Source organism: Wyeomyia smithii, chromosome 1 (genome assembly GCF_029784165.1).
Source record: "Wyeomyia smithii strain HCP4-BCI-WySm-NY-G18 chromosome 1, ASM2978416v1, whole genome shotgun sequence".
NCBI lineage: Eukaryota > Metazoa > Arthropoda > Insecta > Diptera > Culicidae > Wyeomyia > Wyeomyia smithii.
Window position 1 is genome coordinate 37,856,327 of NC_073694.1, and position 24,975 is coordinate 37,881,301.

Here is a 24,975-nt window from a genome sequence, read left to right on the forward strand (position 1 = left end):
GTGAACTAGATTTTGCTGATTTGTCTATCCAAATCCCGATAAACCTCAGTTTTCTTGGAAATGCTGATGAGAGAATACGCTTTGAAATGTGACGCGCGGACGTAACATTTTGGTGGTGGAAAATATTTCAAATACTGAAAACTTTTAATGCAACTGGACACAATGTAATAAACAAAGTATCGTTAATGTATACAAGATTTTCATTATATTATCATAGGCGTGGCTCATTTCTCTAATTCAGACATCAGAAAGGTTGACTCATTCCCCTAACACAGACATCAAAAAGCTAGACGAAATGATCCAAGCTATTGGATTCAGTCGCCGCAGTCTGACATTGACGATGAAATATAAGCACTTTTAAAATGCGTTTATTGTCATTCAGCAATGGTCCCCGTGGCTCTGTGGTTAGCGATGTCGATCGACTAACTATCCCACACGGTTGTGATATCGGGTTTGATTCCCGATCAGGTCGAGAATTTTCTCGCAAACAGTTTTCATGCAAAACTCAGCATAATCAAACTTCGGGAAGTAAAGCCACAAAGCGGTAAAAGTTTCACTTTTTGACTGATGAAAAAAAAGTTTATTAAATTTTCGATATCGATTTTCAATGAATGCCAAATATCTTAGAAACGTCGAAATTTGGTGTTACCTCAAAAAAAAATTTGACGTTGGATTACGTCTTACGGCAACATAAAGGTGCAAATTGAAAAACCAAACATTGAGAGAGTCACGAAAATTGTCCTTTTCAAATTGCTAAAATTCTGTCACTTTTCAACGTATTTCCTGCATTCTTACAGACATAGATTGAAAAATTAGCGGTGCGTCCACTGAATTGTGATTTTGTGTTGTTAACTATTGTACAATTGAACTTTGTTACACGCATATTTCGACCAATAAGACCCAAAAATAAGGTCAAATATCAGTCGCAACTCTCAGTATAAATCAAATTAAATTACCTTACTTCCCCAACGATTTGTTGTTGTTTTCTCATTCGAGTGCACTACAAAACGCCCGCCAGCTAATCTAGCCTAATTTGAATTTGTTTAATGACAAACAATTCCAGAATCTACTAAATTTCACTTGAATCGTACTGGCCTCCAATTCTAAGCAAATTTGTATTTGCCGTTTTCTGAAGATTGTAGAGAAAATGAATCGCTACAACTCCGTCTGCTATTTTTTCTGATGAAGTGTAACACTATCGTAGTCATATATATGTAAACCATGCGGAAGTTTCTTGGATACCACCCTCGTACTATTTACGGTGAAGAGGACGCTCTACCTTCAGCATCATTTTCGTATGACTCCTAGCCAATTAAACAACGCTTCTCTTCAAGGTTGAGAAAATTAACAGAAGATCTTCACTTAAATAAACCGCTTCACACCTTCAAATCGATTGACCCAATCAAGTGTGTTCCCGAACCTGTCACAAGGAATTAGATTAGAAATTATACATTAGAGAGAATGACGAAATTCTACATTAATTTGTGGTCGTGTCTCATACACAACCTCTTCAAGTATATTGAAAGAAAACGACTTTCTGAACCATAGAATATTTTACGCTAGGCCAATTAATTGAATGGAAAAAAATTGACCTTTAAATTTCGTTGATGTCGCCAGAGACTTCAATTAAGTTTTCCCTTAACCAAACAGAAAAACGACGAACCAGGCGAGCAATCACTCTGCGGTCTTTTGACGGACTCTCAAAGCGGCTAGGGGTACAATATATCGCAAAAATTGTTAAAAAGCTATATTTTTTTGTTATTTTTTTCAATTTTTTTTAGTTTTTTTTTATTTTATTAATTTATATGCTTGCATTCTTGCTTGTTTCTAATTTTTTTATTTTTTGCTTTTTATTTATTTGTCTATTTTATTTTCATTTTGTTTTTGTTTTTTTTCTAAAGTTTTTTTTTTGTTTTTCTTATTTTTTAATTTTTTTTATTTTTTTTTTTTTGTCTAATGAATCGATTAGGGAACGTCCTTTAATTACACATCGCGAAAATAACTGGTTTAGACACCCTCTTCTCTTGTATAGATTCTCAAAATTTTGTCGCATGGGTTGCAAAGCTTTGTCAGATAGCCCCCTTCCTTCTCCTAAAGTGTTACGCAACTCATGGCAGTTCCCTTACGACATTTCAGCTTTAGATAATTCATATTTGAAATAGAAAAACAACTATATATAATCGAGTCTAAATTTATATGAATCGAATCATACATAATCGAGTTTATACATAAACGAGTCCGACTAGTACTACTAAAATTTTGGAAGTTTTTGGAGGTTCTCTTACTCCACTACGAATACGCTAAAAACCAGGGTATGTATATGAAAGCTCTCATTCTCTCTCCTCTTGTTGTCAGTATTTTTTGTTAAGTCTATACATGCTCAGTTCTGCTAAAAATGTCGTCAAAACAAGAAGCATTGCGCAAAAAATTAACAAAAACACATCTTTTTCCTATTTTGGTTCGAGAAATAGTGCAGTTTTTGTAAAATTTAGTTTTTTTTTTATTTTGAATAAAAAAACTAGTATAATTCCAAAATATAGAGAGGTATAAATTATGTGTCTTCTGTAATATTCCCTAAAATTTCATGTTAGACACCAAAAAACTCATCACACGGTATAAGAGAGTATTCGATCTTTTGGTAGTAAATTAAATGGAAACATAACCTATTCTAAATATTCAATTCGACTCTACTAAGACATTCAAAAGAAAATTAAAAAAAAAAAATTTTATTTAATTCATTTTCACGTACTTCACGTACTTAAAAAACTTCGAAATATGAATGAAAGCACGGATTTATTCAATTTCCACTGAAGGAAAATTTAAAAAAAAACATTCAGACAAACTCTACAAGAACTCATAGATCTCTGAAAATTGAAGATATAGAAATTTTGTATCTTCTACAAAGTGGCATACAATTTTATGATTTATAACTTCACCGAAAACCGCAAAGCATCGAAGCGCCATCTTTGCAGCCGAATCGCATTCAAAATGAAGCCCCAACTATACCAAAAATTTTTCCAGAAGACAGAAAACTGAATGGATGTACTCTAAGAGCGCTAATATTTTTTCACGCTAGATTCCAATCCTGACCCTATTATATGCACTAAAGCTACTCACGACTACGATAGCTTGTCAAAACTTGACCAAACCTTTGTGAGCCTTAAAAAGCGGAAAGAAAAGTTCACTGCAGACATTCTCTCCTATTTCGAGTCCATTCCCGAAAAAAAATAACATTAAAAAAACATTGAAAAAAACCTCAAAAATTGCTGTAATTGTACATAGCTATACCATAATTTAACTATGTTTTTCATTATAGATATACATTTTTACATTCAATATCATTGTCCAGAACAATAAAAAATATCGTTTTTGCCATTTTTACCATGAAAAAGTTATGTATCTTAACAGCATTTTTTCACCATAAAAAACACGGTATTTTTACTGTAAGCTTGTAAACGATTGTTGTCATTACCATGTTTTAACAACGTTTTTTGTTGTTGAATCTACCACCGACAATAATTTTACCATGAACAACATTGTCAGTGACTTCTAAATGTATGGTAAAAATGCCTGAAAAAATGCTGTTGAGACATAACAACCCTTTTTCATGGTAAAAATGGCAAAAACGATGTTTTTTATTGTTCTGGACAATGATATTTAATGTGAAATTGATGTATCTGCAATGAAAACCATAGTTAATTTATGGTATAGCTATGTACAATTACAGCAATTTTTAAGGTTTTTTTTAATGTTTTTTCAATGTTATTTTTTTCGGGTTGTCTTGTTTGTGACGAACATCCTGACAAATTTATCAACGAAAACAAACCTAACTTTGCTGGTGACATCTCCACTGGTAGCGGCCTTGTAAAATTTCAGACCTGAGAGCTGTCCAAAATCCATTTTCGCCTATGTTTCATCATATATCTGCATGCAACCGTTCGTCTTTTGGCCAGCAGATTTTGCTTCACCGTCTTGTTTAGTGTTTGGTTTGCTTGCAGGCACGGAAATTACGATAACCATCTTGCATAAAAATTCTCCGGATTTTACCTTGGTTAAAGTTGTGTGAGGTGTGAGGTCTGTTATTACACTGCTTTTCACATAAATTAAATTGGTTAAATGAACCTTCTTTTTTCAAATTAACCAGTACTAACGGGGGATTATTACTCAATTTTAACATCCTAAAATCCTTGTTGAAGCCATTCACAAATAACCACTCCCCAAACCAAACCACGGCGAATAATTCTAGGTGCACTTTCGATATGACCGCTTGGGGGGGCAGAAAAAAGGTCTCTCGCAACTAATATCATCCTTCTATACATAATTGAAGCTAATCAACTGTGAAAAACAGCCGTTCCGAAGCAAACCATCTCAATTTGCGCTCGCAGACCCGCTGACCTAGAAAACCTGCCCGCCATTAGGCGAAAAGCAGAAAAAAAGGACAGTAGTCTTGATTCATTCTCCAAGATGGCATTTTCCTCCCTCCCAAAGGGAGCCATTCTGGGCTGTTTGACGACGCCAAAGGCGTCCACGGTAATGAACGGCAAAAAGGCATCATAACTTTCCGTTTGAATATTATAATCGGCTTATTTGTAGAGGGGCTTTTCATGGAAGATCAGATAGGCAGAATACGACGACGACGATGGTAGCGGTCCATCACGAATGAATTAATAATCATGAATAATGGTCTAAATCTGATTGGAGCCCGCCACGGGAAACTGGGATCCGTTTCGTTGGCTCTCGAAGCGCTGCTAAATAAGCTCGGCCTCTTTTGGGCAAATAGGATAACTGGGATTGTGTGGTTAGTTTCTGTGCGCGTATGCGCTTCTTTTCACTACTTCATCGGAAACATTGTACATATTTATGATCAATTTTTATCCTTCATTCGCCGTTAAGTGGGAATAAGAATGTGGCAGAAAGGTATAAATATTTATGACCATGGAGAGCAACAGCGCGCCGGAAAAAAAAATCATCAACATTAAAGCCACTTTTGAAAGTTTTTTTTTCATTGGCTCCACTGATTTTAGCGGTACGCGTTAGTACACGAGTGTGTCGAGCGTGGGTGGTAGCTTAAATTGCACCCGACAAAGTATTGCTTCGGGGCAGAGCACAATTTGCGCACAGAGTTAGAGCGGCACCTAGCAATTTATAAATATCCTGCCCTATCACAAATGGTGAATGCATTTTAAATCACGCATAAACAGCGGTCAACCGCCTGCAGTAAGTGCAAATATACACAAATATGCGCTGTTTGAACGCAGTTTTGACCGGGATTTTTGTTGGAATTTAATCATACATCGGAAACGGAACAAAAATGAGGGTTAAACAGAGTGGGGAAAGGGACGAACAGTTTGATTATCACATCATTAAAGCCATTGAATGAGGGATAAAATTTTATCGGACTCCGTGCTTCTGTTTCTGGTTGGGCCAATAAAATGTCCTGCCAGGCAGGAGCGGCAGGCAGCACCAATGCGGGTGTTCGTTTGCACATGCTTCACGTTCTTTGTTTACGTTCGCCGAATCGACACTTGCATAATGAATCTCTTTCCGCTGACTCACTCGGTGCCGTCGACAGAAATTCGACAGTAGAATCCGTCAGAATGTTTGTTGTTAGCGTGAACCATGTGAAATAAAATTTGCAATTTAAATCAAAAGGACACCCACGGAGCGTTACATCGGGTGTGCAAGAGGCAGTTTAATGAATTGAAGTATTGACAGTTCTGTTATACTTGTTGTGCGAGTTTCATAGAAGTTTTCCCAATAATTTAATAGTCAGATATAAAATTCAGCAACCAATTTCTAGGCATACGAATTACGTGCTATTATCGGTAGCCGCAGTCAAGCAATAAATCAATTCCATTGTGGAGGTAAACAGAGTAATTACCGAGCTGGATTTGGTCATGAACGATACGCTGAAACATAGAGTTGCAATAGTTTCACTATTCTACTTACAAGCTTATCTGAAACAGTCGTGTTGTTAAAACAAGCCATAAAATCATACAAAACCACAACAAACACTCACGAAATTGGAGAACCAAGATCACAGACAAGAAACTTTATCGTTTTCATCTGCTTTGAAACCAACCAATTAGACTAAACCGCCAATTTTAGCTCGCTTTTTTCTTGTCTTCTTTTCCCATGAAACTATTTCCCCTATCGGTCAGAAACTTTGATTACACTTTAGCCTAGCCGGGCAGCTCCCGCCGAGCTGCCGGGCGTCATTGTCGTCAGGGGAAGATTTATTCCTCCCATCCTTTGGCTGTGCGATGAAACAGTATCTTCTTCCGTATAAGGTTCGAGATGCAAGTCAGCAGTAGGTGAAAGAGAACCTGCAATCACCGAACCATAACCCGAGGCACCGACGTGAAGCAAATAATTAATACTCCCCCACTTCCCCCGTAGGGGAACCGCTGAACAAGACGCAGGTAATTACAAGAATATTCCCACAAACTGAACCATAGAACCGTCCGTATGGGGTATACAGCGAACGGAATGTGTACGATCTATCAGCTCCCTCGTTGTGAGGTGTTGTGAAGGTAGCCCTCCCCGCCCTGAATACGCTTCCAGCAGATACCAGCGCGCTAATTGAATCGTCCTCATTCCCGTTTCAGATTTCTAAGGACCCCTCACCCCACTCATTCCCGTCCCCCCATCCTACCCATTCACAAGCGACGCTGAGCTGGCATTTTCATAATAGATTCACTTTTCATCGTATAATATACAATAGAAATTGAAAATTTCAATCCACCGTCGCCGGCTGACGCTGGAGCAATTTGTCAACCAGTTCTCGCGTTGAAGAACCCTTTCCCGGGGTACCTACTTCCTTGCGCTCTTTTTCACCTTCATCCCGTTTTAAAAAACGTTGCGGAGGAAAACAATAATAACATAAAAAACATCAGCGTCATCGTCGTCGTGCCCGCGAGCGGCACACGGGAAGTGGTGAAATTGATATCGCTTTTTTATTATCTATTTGTGAGTCAGGGGAAAAAGAAACATCTCCACTGGCTGCGTCATCTGGTACCGCTTGATAGCAATTGCAGGGTTCTGCTTTCGATTCTACCTCTCCCAACCAGGTATTAAATTCAAACATTTCCTCAAAAGTGTAATTGTAACGGCCTGATTAGCAAGGAAACGTCACAAGCATCGTGAAGAAGTGAAATCCATAGTAGTTAACGAGCCAAAACTATGTTTATGATGAGTGACGGATTTTTCGGGCTCTGGTAAAAATATAAAAGTTAGGGGGTCAAACACCCTTCCTAAGGTCCTTCCCAGAAAGTAATACCCCCTTAGTTAAATTGATATTAAGTTATAGTAAATTTGAGTTTTATTACACCCTTCACAGCCAAAAATCACTCAACGGAGATGTTCAAATACTTTAGAACAAAAATGACATTTGGCGTTTGGCACCAATTCGACTGTAGAGCTGCCAGCACGCTCTCAAAATTTGAAAAATTTAACTTTCTATACTTTTTACGAAAATTAATCTGTTATAAGGCTTCAAAGCGTTTAAAGTTTCACTGAAATTGTCGGAATCTAAATTTTTGTTTTTGAAGTTAAATTTTTTCTGAATGACGCTGAGAGACAAAAGCGAAAAAATTGCCCTAGAGCTCAAACTGGAAAAATATTGAAAGATTATAAATTTTCAACCATTCCTGTGAATTTTGGTGCCCCTAGGCAGATCGGAAGTGCGTCAGAAGGGAAAACTTCATTTAAGTCGCTGAAGACTGAAGACGGTCTTCCGATTTAGCTAGAAGCACCAAAATTCACAGAAACAATCGAAAAGCTTTAATCTTTCCTTTTTTTTAGTTTGAGCTTTTAGGCGAACCTGTGTTGACAACTGGTCGACAAAAGAGTCTTCCCATAGAAGCGACGAACCCGGCGAGCAATTACTCTGCGGCACTTCCGAGCTGGCTAGGGGCTCTAAAATTCTCAGGAAAGACTGAAAAGCTAAAATCTAGCTAATCCAGTTTGAGATCTAGGGCAATACCCGTGTTGGCCTGTGTAGTTGACTTTCGGGAGGAGTTTTCTAGAAAGTCGACATTTATAAAAAAGAATTAGAGACTGCATCCAATCTCAACGATTTACGACTTTTCTCAAACATTTGGCACCAAAAAAAATTAATATCGAATATTCACTTTTTTTCCGGCGATAAATGTCGCGAAAATATACTATTTCAGACTATGCAACGGAGGTTTGCTCAAATGTAAGTGGGGCTATATCTGATTCAAGGAAAGAGTCTGCTGCACGATTGAGCTGTAGCTTTGCATAGAGTCTTTCAAGAAGACAAAACTGCAGACAGACGTCCAAGCTGAATTCCAAACTTGTGTAAAGATTCTTGTAGTAGCAATTCGTAACCAGAAAGCGCTACCACTGACGCCAGCCTCATACACCAGCGAAAAAAATGTATTGTGGCGATAAGGTCACCAGGCGGCGCTAGTATACAAGTGGTTTATAATGCAATTCGCTTTGAAAATTTACACGGAATTTTCGATCAATTTTGTTCTTGCTTGGACGACTGTCTGAGACGAAACTTTTGAGCCCTATGGCTAAACGAAACGTGAAAAGTCGAATGCTATTGGATATCAATACCGTTTATATCATGCTAACTACCAAATGATTTGATTGATAGCAGGAAAAAACTTAATCTTTTCCATTGTTTTGTCCTATTTTCTCTCTTCAATATTCTTCAGCACTCATATCCCTACTACTAAGAAACTCGTATTGAGAGTGAGTGACGCAAGCACGCCAATCCACTGTTTTTTCTAGTCCCGTCCCTCAACCAGACTTGGCATAGTACGCACTGCACTATGAGCGGAGACAACTTGCTTCCTAAGTAACAGGCACTCGAGCAGAGTGCTTCGGTCGACGGTTCAGCCCGCAACAAATGAAGAACAGCACCACACAGCGAATATCTCTTTGTTGGTGTATTTTCTAAAGTTACATGGAGCGCACGGGGTGAATCCGAGTCATGTTTTGCTTCCTTTTTTTCTCGATATGTTGTCTGCATCTTCTTGTTCTTCTATCCCTATTCATCAATCAACACGTAGTACAGCAAACATCAAATGCGATAAAGCTCAATCAAAGTGGGCGAGGTGGACCGTGCAGAGACAGTTTCAAACAAAGTAAAAGAAAATGCTCAAAGTGCCTCCCGGTGACAAACCGAAGTTTATCGCACTGCATACGTGGTTTTATTAGCTTTTGTACCGAATTGGTGTTTGCACAATTTTTATCAAACACAGCACAACCAAGGATTGTACGCAAGATCCTACGTTCAAAAATACCAAGAATTCGCCTATCAGCCTCTTCTAATGTTCATGCTTCATTGCCATAGAAGACCACCGAGAGTATCAGTGTATTATAGAGTGCAAGTTCTGTATTTGCAAGCTGTGCACAGTGGGACAAGAGCTCAAAATCTTGAACTTTTATTAATCACTCTCCAAATACAAGGTTTATTGACATACTATCTTCAGAAGATATTCAGTATAAAAAACCCTCAAAAAATGACAAAAAGTTTTAGTTTGAAACCCCACCTAAATATAATTTTTCTGTGTTATATATGTGTTAAAAGCGGATTTAGAGAAGTTTTCTTCAGTAAAATTGTCACGAAAACTTTGGCGAAGTTGCTTCTTTTCTAACTCCTCTTGTTTTTGAAATATAACGTTTCTTTTTCTTTTATTCTCGCTTATTTTCCGTCGGTCTAGTTCCGCCACTTTTGTTGTGCCAATCACCGACGCCCAGGGAGGCGACTCCTCCCAGGACCCTAACTTACGACCCGTTGATTGACGGACCGGCGCCAACGGCTTTACTTCCTCATGCGATGGAAGGCGTGATCCCAGAGATTTTTTCGCCTCAGAAAATCTCCCAGTGTCGGCTAGAATTGAATCTAGACCTGTTGGGTTGGTTGTGAGTGGATCACGCCACCTCATAACCATCGATACCTATGTCGGCGTTGGGATACGAACCCAGGCGTCGAGCGTGGTTGGCGGAGACGCAACCACGCTAGGCCTCCGCCAAAATATAACGTTTCGTACTATAAGACTAGTCCTTAAACTTTACTTTTTTGTAGTAAGGCCGTTACAAATTTTATTTTCATTTTATGTCACCCCCCCCCCCCCCTTCAAAAATCTTGAATATTGGAAGGGGAAGAAAAAAAAGCTCATACCGTTTTATTCATTTTATTTGTTTTCCGATAGCATTAATGCATAATTTAGCAATGAACAAGTCCAGTGACAGAGAGAGTGTCGTCAAAAGGCAAGCGAAATAGATAATAATAATAATAAAGTGTTATTTTTCAACATTTATTTGAATGCAAGTTACAAACGTCATAACTTGCACACAAACTTTTATCAAAGATATTCATTTTTTTTTCGTCTCGGTGTTATTTATTTTTTTCCACCCCCTTCGCTAAATTTGATAACTTTGGACATAAAAAGAATTCGAAATTTGTATCAGCCTAATATAAAAAAATAATAATATTTATTTATTTCTTTATTCGTTCAACATCAACAGACTCAATCTGGTCCTAATGATCATATCTTAAAATATTTAAAAAATTACTCCTAATACTAGAGCGAGGTAGATTGTAGTCGTTGAAAACGCGCTGAAGTCCAATGAGAGCTCCGTTGGCCCCATAATTTATACGACGAAAAGGAATTTGGAGGAAAAGGTTATTCCGAACGACTCTAAAATTAACGTTTAAATTGATATTGCCTAGTATTACAGTACAGCCGGTTCTCGCCATCAGGGTATCAGCAATTAACATACCTCGTGAGAGATCACGTCTTACTTTAAAAGAGTCAAGGCCGATGAGCTGCGCGCGATTTTCATAACTTGGGAGCTGGTGAGGATCGTTCCAAGGTAGATGTCGAAGAGCAAAACGTACAAATCTCCGCTGAATTGCTTCGATTCTGTTGGCACTATTAAAGTAATGAGGGTTCCACACTGCCGAACAGTATTCTAGCGTCGAGCGAACTAATGAGCAATATAGACTTTTTAAGCAGTACACGTCCCTGAAATTCTTGGCCATTTCTTATTCCCAAATTTCGCGAGGCTCTGGCAACGATATAGCAGATATGCTCCTTAAAAGTGAGTTGACTATCTATCTGCACTCCTAGATCTTTTACTAATGCTTCACGCTTAATCGGCACTGCCCCAAGGTGGTAGTCGAACCTAACAGGACGCTTTTTCCTGGTCAGCGAAATCACAGAACATTTTCCGGATTTAGAGTCATCCTATTGATGTCCCACCATTTAGCAAAATTCTCCAACTGATGTTGTAGATAGAGAGCATCCTCTGAGTACCTCACTTTGGCGTAAATTTTCATGTCGTCGGCAAAAGATATTCTGGGGCGACTGAGAATGCAGTTCACATCGTTGAAGGAGAGGATGAAGATTAAAAGTCCGAGGTGACTACCTTGTGGGATGGTTAATTTAATCGAAGGCTGCTGAAAAATCAGTGTATATGTCGGTTTGGTGCCCTTCAGACATAATATCCATTGTAAATGAGGTTAACGCTTCAGGAGAATAGCCGGTATACCATCTGAGCAGGTCGAGAAGGAAAGCTTAAGTTTAAAAGACTGTAGCAATTAGAAGGCTACAATGTTCAATTTTTATTTGTATATCATCGAAACACATAACTTTGTAGAAGACACCATAAAAATAGCTTCTACACAGACTAGGTTTTTTGCAGAAAATGAGCTCAAAATCGTGAACTTTATAGTCATACTATCTTTAGAAGGAATTTAATCATATAAGGCAGATACAAATTTCGAATAGTTTTTATGTCTACGGTTAACAAAGTTAGCTAAGGGGAAGGCAAAAAATAAATAACACTGAGAAGAAATAAAAGGAATGGCTTTCATAATAAAATGTGCAATATTGAGAATAGGTTATGTTTCCATTTAATTCTACTACAAAAAATCGAATACCCTTAAATTGAATAACGTCCGCAGATACGTATTTCGGTTGCTACATACAATCATCATCAGTGCTTATGTTGACTGTGGACAGTCCATATGTAACGAAACGTAACGCCCCATAAAAATTACGTAACGCCGTAGAAAGATTTGCTTGATAAAATGCTCGTTTTTGGAGAGTCTCCCCAGAGATTTTTTGTTACGTTACGCTAAACTCACCTCAAGTAAAATTCTCGAAATTTACCGAGAGTTTCCCGGAAAGTTCGTAGTCAAACTACGGAGAATTTTGTATACGGTATTGGGAAGAGTTATGTCTCGATATTTGCTACAATCGATGCGGAGGAATTTCTTGTAACCAGCCCAGCAATTCTTCATCAGACCACACTCTCAGCACGATACAGCTATTCATTCTCGACTTTGACGAGTTCGGAGGAAATGTCGTCCTTCTCAGATGCGTTGCAGTTTCTAAGCTCTTTCACTGCTTTCTTTACCTCGTCTATGGATAGTTGGTCCACAAACTGATCCGACACATTTGACTGTCGCAGTTGTGCCCAGCACTTCTCTTGATCCAACTCGCTCATTGATCCACTCATCAACTTTCTGCGAGTACTTTGCAGCCACTCCTCCAGTTGATAACCGCTGGATGTTCAATCGTATCTACCCCGTTGTTCTAGATTTCAAAACGTTGGACAGCCTGGTATAGATGTTGCATACTACAAGATAGTAATGTGGGTTAATGTTTGATCTTCTAAACGTTCTTACGTCTGTAATGTTTGAAAAGTGCCTCCAGGTGTACTTTCACACATTTCTGTGTGTAGAATAAGTGCCTCTAGCAACAGCTAAATAAAAATCATAGAAAGTTTGAGTTTTGTTACAATTTGCCTTTTTTCTAATGAGAAATGCTATGCTATGACTCATTTTCATGGTGTGGTTTTTATTCATTTTGTATCACTTGGATAGTATTTTATACCGTCTTACGAGTAAGAGTTTTGTTTCGGTGCAACCATCGGTATCATTAAAACCAACTCTCACCTCACTCATCAACTCACTTCATTTGTATCTTTATGTACCGTGATTCAGATAAGCAATCTTCGAATGCTGAGCTATGGGTACATCTAAGTTTCATTTTTTCATTAGGAGTATGTGATTTTATTATTCGTCATAACCGAAGAAATCTGAGAAACGAATAAATGGAGAACTGTGCTTAATTTACATTCAACTGTAAATGCATCCTCATCAAGATGAAAATTCCGATCGGATAGGAAGATGATAGGTTAAAAATTATTCTAGCCGCCTTTTCTACTAGTTATTGTTGTGACATTCTCCTACATTGTCTTTTCAACAGTTCTTTATGATCATAAATTCTGAATCTTACCACGAAACTCAACTGAACGATTGGGTTTCAACATTAAAAAAGCGTTGAATGCAAATAAAATAAATGACAGAGCATCAATTATTGCGCCACGCTGCGAACCTGACCAGAATAAATGAGGTTGTATTTTGCTACCTCATTCTATTATCACGCAGTCGAGAAAAAGCGCTCTTCCATAACACTGACTCAGAATCAATTGGAGTGAAGCATCAAGAAGCTCATCAATTAAATTTAATTCAGTCTTTGGAAGCCTGCCGTCATTAGGCGCACACAACTTTCTCTCTTTCTCTCTCTCTCTCTCACTCTCTCTATCTATCTCTCTCTCTCTCTCACTCTGACAGATGTTTGATAACTTTCTCTCTTCCTCTGACAGATGCCTGGGGTGAATTAGTATCCAACAGTGAACATTATCCACACCTCCTTCGAACGGGAGCAGGAAACGTGCGGTGACAGAAAAGTGTCACTCCAACGGTGTCACTCCATCCGTAGTTCGACGCTGATTCCGTCCCATAATATTAATTGCATCGATAAAAACTCATTTTCTGCTAGGACAAAGTTGTCATAACATAATTCCGAAAACTATTTCCTCCACCTCTACAACATGCCGAAGTTTGTCCAAGCTCCAGGTGCTGTTGTAGCAGCAGCAGCAGCAGCAGTAGCGCGTCAAGGCCACCACAGGCGACCGGGGCCACCGGCCAGCATTGGGAAATAGTTTTATGGAATATAATTAATACTGCTCGCTTATGCTGCGCATTTTGCCAACCTTCTTCCTTTCTCGGTTGTCGTAGCCTTGCAAACCGCTTTTTAATTAGTCCGGCAAGTGCTCCAATGGTAAAGCGATAACAAGCCAAGGCTCCCCCGCACTAGTAGATGTAGCACCATAAATACTAAAATGAAGAAAAAAAAATAAAAACAAACACAGATGAGAACATATTTTTTTCTCATCGTTCAACAGGTAAACCCGGTCACAATTTACCTCGGTTTATCAATTTTAACCATCAACTTTTTTCACGATTTGTTTCAATGCTGTTTGCGCGGCGTACGTACCCGAACCATGACTGCACGGTGCGTTAATTACCCCCGGTCGCATTTCATTACCGGGCGACCAACTCGAAATGCATAGCTGTTACCACGCATCACTCAGCATAAACTAGCTGAAAATTTATACACTTTGGTTGGTCCATTGTTCGCGCGGCTGGCAGCAGCGGCACTTGCAAATGCAGTATTTCACCGCATCGCTTCATCCGTTGCACCAGTTACATTTATTAACCATTGCCAATGCGCGCGATTCAATCTCGCCATCCTTGGCGCGAAAAATGGAGTGCCATCGAAGAGGAACGAGTGTGCCGCCGGGGTACGCTGCTGCCTGCTATGCAATTAGTGTAGTGCCATCTATCTTCCACCCTGGTGTAAGAGGAGACGTGCTGCTGTCAGTTTCAATTTCCATGTGTCACACTTTTCACCCGGGAGAAATATTCAAAACGACAGCAGCGTTTGTTTCTCATCGTTTTCGTAGGAGAGAGCTCAAAGAGATCAAAGTTTACACGAACCGCGCGCGATGATTCCGAGCACGGAAGCTATATCTGCAGTGGCGGAACTAAAAAATGTTTATCCCAGAGCATACCGAAGTCGACTAATATGACGGTCAGGCGCTTCCTCAAAACATTCGCTGAAGTTCTTAAGAATCCAAAAAGATTCATCGAATCGAATTACGCAACACTGTTCTTCGAATTTTATTCAAAAAAAAGTTCATTTTCGGATCAGAAGCACAACCTCTCCTCGGTGACAAGCAAAGATAAACGTGAAGAAAATATGTGAATATTTAGAAAGAAAGCATGTCATCAGCATTGCATTCCTAGAACACGTTTCCAGGGGACGCAAAAAAGGACGAAGATAATGATGAAAATTCGTTCTGGCGTCGTGATGTGGGATATTCTTTTTTTTTCTGAGAAGAACAATCGTATGGGTGAGTGGGGATTTAGCGGGAAGTTGGAAGAAAGTTGTTCGCCCATAAGGCAAAGATAATAATAATGCGCATTCGAAACCTACTGCCAAGAGCGGGGTGGAGACGTGAAGGAATGCAGCAGCAAATGCCGGCACGGTTCTGCCCGACTGTTCCCGGGACGGTCACGTCTATACGGTGTGTTCTCTAGAAGGCCCCGGGGTGAGAAACAAGACTCACATTTACATATGGTAATTAATGAACTTAACGTTGAGCTTTTGCTTTTGCGGTGTAAGCACAAAACAGCAGGTGAAGTACATCATAAGCGCTAGTTCTCTTGAATTTATATTCTGTGGAATGTATATTTCTCTGGTAGATAAATGTCACTAACCGTATGATTGCTATATGATTAGAAATCTACGGCATCAGCCAGTGGCAGCTCAATCTCGTTCTAATGAACCTTTCCGCCGCAATTACATAATTACCTTCGCAACGGTACGAGAGTGGAAGTCGATTTCCAAAGATGCTACCAAATCAGCGCAAATAAGCCGGCACTCAAAATCTCCTTGGGGTGCTACTCCATAGGAAACAATCTAAATCTTCCCAACAACCGCCACCCACTGTGTACTTTTTCATCCGAGCACACGCCATGGAGCAGAAATCCGATCCACACCAGCACACACATTGGCAGGATTTTATGAAAATTGGAGCGTAAATATTAAATGTTATTACATCCAAAGCATAATCTTCCTTCGAAGCCACCCTAACCTAGGCTCGCTGAAGACATATGCTTGTTTACTACCCCAGTGCGGAACGTTTTACTACGACTAACGACAACGCAGCCAACGTCTGTAAAACGCTTCCAGGCACTATTTACTGTCATCGTTCCCCAGATAGCAGCAGCAGCGATCGAGACTCCCACTGTGCCATAGTTTGCCAGCCGGAATCTGATACTCCACCAAGCGGCAGATTGTTTGTCGATGTGATAATGGCAATGATGATAGGAGCCGACGAAACGTCGGGTCTCCTCCTCCTCCTCCATCAGCTGCGAAGGCAAATATCAAGCTACATTCTAACCCTCGCGCTCATTGAAGCGATTGTTCCGATAGAGAGTGCGCGTGCGGGGTGCCGAAGAAATACGAACTAAGTTAGCTTGTCGGATTATGAGCTGGTGGATAGCATCCCGGGCTAGGATAAGTGCCAGCATAGCGGAAATCGGTACGGATTTACGATTACGTGGGTCTGCTGCTGCTGTTACTGCCATGCCAAGTGACAGTGGGGTGAGCTTTAACCCGCTGACGTATATCTCGAGAACAATTTACAGGCGGAAAAAAAGTTCTCGGCCTGCAGAACGCAGACACCCGTAATCCGGTTATCCAATTGGGTTTCATTGTTTGTTGTTAGATAACATTGCCGTGCCAAGTACGAGGTAACGTTATTTCTCGTTTTAGGAACGCTTGATATTGATTCCATTTAATTGGTTTATTATAGCTCGTCTTGAAAAATTGGAAAAATTACAATTGATATTCTAATTCATTGGCTCTGAGCTTTTGAAGTGAGAAGATCTGAGAAAATAGCATGGAAAAAAACTAATGAGCATGGGGAAGTATTCCGTATGATAATTGTACGTAACTTCATCATCCCTAACAGCGATTCGTAACACGACGCATTGTCTTGATGAAACCCATTGATCTTCTTAAATTTCATCCCTCAATCGCTCTAACAAACTTTTAATTGTAACAGTTAGTCATTGGGAATCCATTTGCTTAACATTATTCCATCCACATCCCAGAATACTGATGCCATTCCAATCGACTGTTGCGTTTTTCGAGTCGAGATTTATTTTAGAGATTTTTTTATGCTTTTTTTCTTGCGAAACAGCTACTTTGGGAAGTCCACTGCTCGCAACATGATCGGTTTTTAGTTCTATTGTTTTTGCCACAAAAGCCGACCAGTGAACCGAGCTCCGTAAGCAACTCTTCCCTGCACAATATGCCAGCAACGGTCGAATTGCCACTCCAACATTACAATTCATGCTGAATCATTACAAAGAGAGAGGGATACGGGGCACAATTATCATGGGCATGGGCGCCAACAAAGTGGTGCTAGTTCTAGTAGCGTTACTTACGCACAATTTAGTATCGTCCAGCGCGGCTTCAGGGAACGGTGGTGTTAAAAATGGTAGTGAACCACGGTTCACATGCCCGGAGCCAACTCCAAACATCGACTGTAGCTGCATGTACGTATATAAAGACTACGAAATCCAGTGTCCTGTTTTTAATCCGAAAATTACGGTGAACATTCTGTCGGAAAAATACGTCCACATACAGTGCTACGAAAAATACGAATTCAGCGGAATGCCCATGCTGACCGTGGGTAACACGGATCAGGTGAAAATCAGACACTGCCCCTTGCCGCAGCGTCAATCGATTCGGCAATTCATCAGCTTCCTTGGGGTTGGAAATATCAAAGATTTCTGGTATCAGAACTTCGACAAAGATTCAGAAGTTCGTCTGATTCGGCAACACTTTGAGGGCATGCAGGATCTGGAGAAATTATATCTAACTAACGTCATCGCAGACATCCAGCCAGATCTGTTTGCAGACCTACCGAGTCTCAAGTGGTTGATTCTACGCAGTAATCTTGTGAAACTAATGCACAACGTATTTGATAACTTGACGAATCTGATAATTCTAGAACTCGGCGGCAATCAGATTACAGAGCTAGAACCGGGTCTATTCAAGAATCAGCACAAGCTCCGTCACCTGAATCTGTTTAACAATAAGTTACGAAACATTACCAAAGATTCGTTCCGAGGAGCAGAAGCTCTCGAAGGGCTTGACCTCTCGGTCAATGCCATCGAATCGTTGCAACAGGATGTGTTCAGTGGACTGCCCAATCTAAGCGTGCTCAACCTCAGTATCAATCGATTTGTAATTCTGCCTGAACTGCTCTTAGCCAACAATCGTAAGCTCGAAGACTTTAAGCTCAACAATAATCAAGTACCGTTGCAAACTCTGCCCGAAAATTTCCTAAGCAATTTAATGCAACTGAAAGACGTCAAGCTCCAGGGATGTAGCTTCACAAATCTGCCTGCCTCGCTGTTTCGTGGCTCCACCGACATCACCGATTTGGATTTGAGCTACAATCAGCTCATCTTACTACCGGAGCTACTGCTACGAGATCAACTGGAACTTCAAAATCTGAACCTTGCCTACAACGAATTGGAAACGCTCCCGGAAAGGCTATTCGAAAACACGAAAGAACTTTTAACCCTGCAATTGTCATTCAACCGGCTCCACAATCTGTCAGCGTAAGTCTACCAAAATACACAAAAACTGTCCATTATGTAACCATCTCACATCGCGTATTTCAGGACTGTCTTCGCATCACTGACTAAACTGACCGTTCTGAACCTGGACAACAACCACCTTCACGTTATCGACCATTTGACCTTCAGCAGAACACATGCTCTGGAGAAACTGTACATGCAGAACAACCAGCTGTCCTTCGGCTCGTCCAGCTACGGCAAAACACCTTTCCAATATTTGACGAAGCTCAGCGTTCTAAACCTACGCAACAACAGCATAACCACAATCTTCGGTGATTTGCTCTTAAATAACCTACAGCTGCGAGAGCTGGATTTAAGTTACAACAACATCCCAACTCTCTCATACCTAGATCTACAATTTTTGTCCCAGGATATCCGCGTTAATTTATCTCACAATCGAATCTCCGAAATATACTTAAAAGACATGGAACCCATCATAACAGCTCCGGGCCAGAGTGATAAATCCAAAATTCGAGTAGACGTCAACGACAACCCTCTGAACTGCGATTGCATCATTTTATCCTTCGTACAATATCTGCTTAAAAAACTGGACAAAGCCGTATACAATAAAGTAACACTCGAAGCCGATCGGTTGTACTGTGCAGAACCTAAGGAGCATCGTGGCAGCCTAGTTGATCAGCTACAAACCAAGGACCTGCTCTGCCCGCTGGATAAAGTAGGTACAAGAACCGAACACTGCCCTGCGAAGTGCAGCTGCTTCGTCCGGTCGCTCGATTGGGGAGTTATCGTCAACTGCACTGGACAGGGTCTGCTGGAGGTTCCACCACTTCCACAATCCACGTGGGAAGTTGAATACTTTTTGGAACTGCACATCGAGGACAACAACATCACCCAGCTGCCAACCGAAAATCTCACTGGATACGCTAAGGTTGCTGAACTATACGCCCACAACAATGCAATTTCACAGCTGGAACCCGAAAATCTGCCGTCGGGTCTACGTATCCTGGATATTACCAAAAACCGATTGACTATGCTGAACCAAACGGTTGTTGAGGTGCTGAATGCTAGTAAACAGCTAGAGAGTCTGCGTCTTTCCGACAACAAGTGGAGCTGTGATTGTGCTTCAACACAATTCTTGAACTTTGTCCAGCAGAATCACAAGCGTATTGGAGATATCGGTAAGGTGACCTGTGCGGATGGCAAAGAGTTCGACTCGATCACCATTAACGATCTGTGCCACGGAAATATAACCTTGATCATCACGATCAGCGTTGTTTTGTCGATACTGGGACTTCTGATTGGATTGTTTACCGTGCTGTACTTCACCTACCACATGGAAATCAAAGTTTGGTTGTTCATGCACAATCTGTGCATGTGCTGGGTATCGGAAGAAGAACTCGACAAGGATAAACTGTATGATGCGTTTATTTCGTACTCACATAAGGATGAAGATTTTATTACGGAACACCTGGTGACCACACTGGAGAAAGAACCAATGAACTTCAAAACTTGCTGGCATGTACGCGACTTTATGCCGGGGGAATTGATTCCAACTCAGGTGAAAATTTTCCTAACGCCCAGTCCTCCCAGTCCTCCTCTAACTGAAACGCTTTTCCTTTTCTAGATCGCCAAATCCGTGGAAGATTCCCGGCGAACAATCGTGGTATTTTCGAAGAACTTCCAAGAATCGGTTTGGGCCCGAATGGAGTTTCGAACAGCGCACCTTAACGCGATGGCCGAAAATCGCGCACGCGTCATCGTCATCATCTACGATGATGAGTTAGACATGGAACACATGGATACCGAGTTGAAGGCCTACCTCAAGATGAACACCTACGTCAAATGGGGCGATCCGTGGTTCTGGAATAAACTCCGCTATGCCATGCCACACCCGCCAGCGGTGAAAGGTTTAAAGGGAAAAGGTCTGATAATAAACAACATTAAAAGTTCTATTGACGACCAACTGGAACTGGTCAAACCCGTCTTGGTTACTCCTCAACAAAATACAACTCCTCATGCGGAAATGAATGGCAAACGGACTCCTGTATTTACCATCTCTAATGGAGGATCCTTAATGAAAGGACTCGATGGGAACGGACTTGTCAATACTAATGCCAAACAAAGTGACGTGTGAAATGAATTCTTTGCATAAGCGTGCCATTATTAATCAACTCGTGAGCAGTTGTATCATTCATTAGCAGCATAAATCAGACTGACATAAGGTGTGAGATTATACGAAAAATAAAAAACTCATAACGACAACTTAGTTGGACTCGAGATTCCCAGAAAATACAACAATCTGAAATAGTCCATCTCATAATCAAGTTTAGCACACACAAAAATCTACCGTATGTTCAAGTGAATCACGCAGACAGAAATTGTATGTGTGCCCGATGCTTCCGCAAGTAAGTAAAGGGGGTCAAAGTTTACTAGGAGATCATGGCTAAGCAATTTTCAGAAAACCAATCACCAAGATCCCCGGATCTGGATTTCGGATGAAACAATAATAATAAAATTGCATGTGACTAAATGAGAAGAACAATAATGTGCATGAGGAGCTAAAAATTTCATCTCGCAATCGCTTCAACTAACGCTATGTAGTAATCGCGCTATTCATTGTGAGTCCATTCGCTAGATATTTGATGAATGTCATTCCATCCACATGCCAGAATACAGACGCCATCACCTTTCCAGTCAACTGTTGAGTTTTAACGCCTCAAAGTAGAGGTTTATTTTATAGTTTTTTTCTAAATTTTTTTTTTTGCGTACCAGCCTCTTCTGGAAGGCCCTTGCTTGCAACCTGATGGGTTTTTGGTGGTTTTGTTTTATTGTGCAACTCCGACCACAACAGCCTAGCATCGGTCCGATAACCGCTCAACATTAGAAGTAATGCATAATTATCATAAAAGTCAGTTGAGTGAACGCCCGTTCTATTAACCTTCAGCCAGGAGAAGAGCACGAAGCACAAGCATGACAATTGCCATAGGCGCCAACAAAGTGGTGCTAGTGCTAGTGGTGTTGCTTACGCACAATTTGGCAAGCTCATTTCCGCAAGATTATGATTACGAGATAGGAGCTGAACCGGATGGACCAGGTAGAAATAGAAGTAACCCACGGTTCACATGTCCGGAGCCAACTTCAATCATCAACTGTGTCTGCATATACGCCATCAAAGATTATGCAATCCATTGTCCTTTTTCTAATCCGGATATAACGGTGAATATCGATCCTGGAAAAATCGCAAAAATCCAGTGTAACGAAAAACGAAATTTCAGCGAAATGTTCGTGCTGACCGTGGATAACGCGAGTCAAGTTAATATCAGCGATATGCCCATGCTGACCGTAGGTAACACACATCAAGTAGAAATCCATTCTTGCCCCTTGCCGCAGCGGCAATCGATTCCGCAGTTCATCAGCTTCCTTGGCGTTAAAAATGTCAAAAGTTTCGTGTATCAGACACACGCCAAAAATCTGGGAGTTCATCTGGTTCGGCAACATTTCGAGGGCATGCAGGATCTAGGGAAATTGTGCCTAAGATCCGGCATCGAAGACATTCAGCCAGATTTGTTTACGGACCTACCGCATCTCAAGTGGTTGGATCTAAGAGAAAATAACGTCAACCTGTTGCACAACATATTTGACAATTTAATTAATTTGGAGATGCTGGAACTCGACGATAATCAGATTGCAGAGCTAGAACCGGCTATATTCAAAAATCAAAACAAGCTCCGTCACCTGAATTTGTCGCGCAATCAGTTACGAAACATTACCAAAGACTCGTTCCGAGGAGCAGAGAATCTCCAAGAGCTCGACCTCTCCGCCAACGCCATCGAATCGTTGCCAGAGGACGCCTTTAGTTTGCTGCCTAATCTAAGCGTGCTCTATCTTAGCGTCAACAGGTTCGTAAGTCTCCACGAACTGCTTTTAGCCAACAACCGTAAGCTCAATGACTTGAGGCTCGACAATAATCAAGTACCGTTGCAAACTTTACCCGAAAATTTTCTAAGCAATCTACTGCAACTGAAAACCGTCAAACTTCAGGGATGTAGCTTCACAAATCTGCCAGCTTCGCTGTTCCGTAATTCCACCGACATCACCGATCTGGATTTGAGTTACAATCAGCTCACTTCGATGCCGAGGCTGCTGCTGCGAGATCAACGGAAACTTCACGATCTAAACCTAGCCTATAATAAATTAGAAACGCTTCCAGAAGGGCTATTCGAAAACACGAAAGAACTACAAACCCTTCACTTATCATTCAACCGGCTCTACAATCTGTCAGCGTAAGAATACTGAAACACACAAAAAATTGCCCATAGTCTAACCATTTTCCATCTCGTATTTCAGGACTGTGTTCGCTTCACTCACTAAACTGACCGTTCTAAACCTAGACAATAACCACCTGCACATCATCGACAAGTTGACCTTCCACAGCACGCATGCCCTGGAGAAACTGTACATGCAGAACAACCAACTGTCCTTTCAAACCCTCGAACAAGACTCTGTCGATGGAGACAATACGCCGTTCCAATCTTTAGAAGAGCTTAACGTTCTAAACCTACGCAACAACAACATCACCACCATCTTCAATGATTGGAAATTCAACAACCTACAGCTGCGAGAGCTCGATTTAAGTTACAACAACATTTCAACCCTGACATACCAAGATCTACAGTTTTTGTCCCAGGATATCCACGTAAATTTATCTCACAATCAAATTTCCAAGATCCACCTAAAAGACATGGAACCATTCATAACAGCTGCGGGTCAGAAGGATACATCCAAAATTATAGTAGACATCAACGACAACCCACTGAACTGTAACTGCGTCATTTTCTCTTTTGTACAATACCTGCTTAAAGAACTAGACAAAGCCGTTTACAATAAAGTAACGCTCGACGCCACTCGATTGTACTGTGCAGAACCTAAGGAACATCACGGCAGCTTGGTTGGCCAGCTACAAACCAAAAACCTGCTCTGCCCGCTGGATCAACTAGATTCGAATATCGAACAATGTCCTGCGAACTGCACCTGCTTCGTCCGGCCGCTCGATTGGGGGGTTATCGTCAACTGCACCGGACAGAGTCTGCTGGAGGTTCCACCACTTCCACAGCCTACAGAATTTGGATTCAACTTTTTGGAACTGCACATCGAGAACAACAACATCACCCGGCTGCCGACCGAGAATCTCACTGGGTATGCTGAGGTTGCTGAACTATACGCCCACAACAATGCAATTTCACAGCTGGAACCCGAAAACCTGCCATCGAGTCTACGCGTTCTGGACGTTACCAAAAACAGGTTGACTATGCTGAACCAGATGGTTGTTGAGGCCCTGAATGACAGCAAACAGCTGGAGAGTCTGCGTATTTCGGACAACAAGTGGAGCTGTGATTGTGCTTCGACACAATTTTTAAACTTTGTCCAACAGAATCACAAGCGGATTGAAGGTAAGGTGACCTGTGAGAACGGCAAGGAGTTCGACTCGATCACCATCAATGATCTGTGCCGGGAAAATACAACCATGATCATCACGATCAGCGTTGTTCTGTCGATATTGGGACTTCTGATTGGGTTGTTTACTGTGCTGTACTTCACCTACCACATGGAAATCAAAGTTTGGTTATTTATGCACAATCTGTGCATGTGCTGGGTATCGGAAGAAGAACTCGATAAAGATAAACTGTACGACGCGTTTATTTCGTACTCGCATAAAGATGAAGATTTCATTACGGAACACCTGATGACCACGCTGGAGAAAGAACCAATGAATTTTAAGACTTGCTGGCATGTACGCGATTTTATGCCGGGAGAATTGATTCCAACTCAGGTGAATATTTTTCTTACGCCGAATCTTAGACCATCCTCTAACTGAATTGTTTTTTTCCTTTCCTAGATCGCCAAATCTGTGGAAGATTCTCGACGAACAATCGTGGTACTTTCGAAAAACTTCCAAGAGTCGGTTTGGGCTCGAATGGAGTTTCGAACAGCGCACCTTAACGCGATGGCCGAAAACCGCGCACGAGTCATCGTCATCATCTACGATGATAAGTTAGACTTGGAACACATGGACACCGAGTTGAAGGCCTACCTCAAGTTGAACACCTACGTCAAATGGGGCGATCCGTGGTTCTGGAATAAACTCCGCTATGCCATGCCACACCCGCCAGCGGTGAAAGGTTTGAAGAGAAGGGGTCTAACCACAAATGACGACAAGCTAGAATTGACAAAACCCATCCCGGTTACTCCTCCACAACACACTACCTCACCACCGGAAATGAATGACCCATTTGATGACAAACCGGTCGGAAAAGGTTCCCGCGACCCCAACGGAGGACCCTCAATGAAAGGGCACGTTGCAAACGGACATGTCAACCGAACATTTACCGTTTCAGCGTCATCAGTTCTATAAAGAAGTTTGTCACCATTAATCGAGTCGTGAGTAATCGAACATGAAT

The 24,975-nt window shown here is 41.1% G+C and overlaps 2 protein-coding genes across 2 annotated transcripts in view; both read left to right on the forward strand.

Moving 5' to 3' along the window:
* LOC129716702 (uncharacterized) overlaps positions 1 to 24,975 on the forward strand; it is a 125,971-nt gene that overhangs the window by 90,414 nt on the left and 10,582 nt on the right. The window contains exons 5-7 of the mRNA XM_055666536.1: positions 21,290 to 22,800; positions 22,865 to 24,347; positions 24,414 to 24,920. Coding sequence (XP_055522511.1) covers positions 21,488 to 22,800; positions 22,865 to 24,347; positions 24,414 to 24,920 — 3,303 coding nt within the window. The 5' untranslated portion in view covers positions 21,290 to 21,487. The remainder of the gene's footprint in view (positions 1 to 21,289; positions 22,801 to 22,864; positions 24,348 to 24,413; positions 24,921 to 24,975) is intronic.
* Positions 17,304 to 20,651, forward strand: LOC129716701 (protein toll-like). Its single transcript, XM_055666535.1, has 3 exons — positions 17,304 to 18,538; positions 18,602 to 20,075; positions 20,142 to 20,651. Exons 1-3 carry the CDS (start codon positions 17,304 to 17,306, stop codon positions 20,649 to 20,651), a joined length of 3,219 nt encoding a protein of 1,072 aa, XP_055522510.1.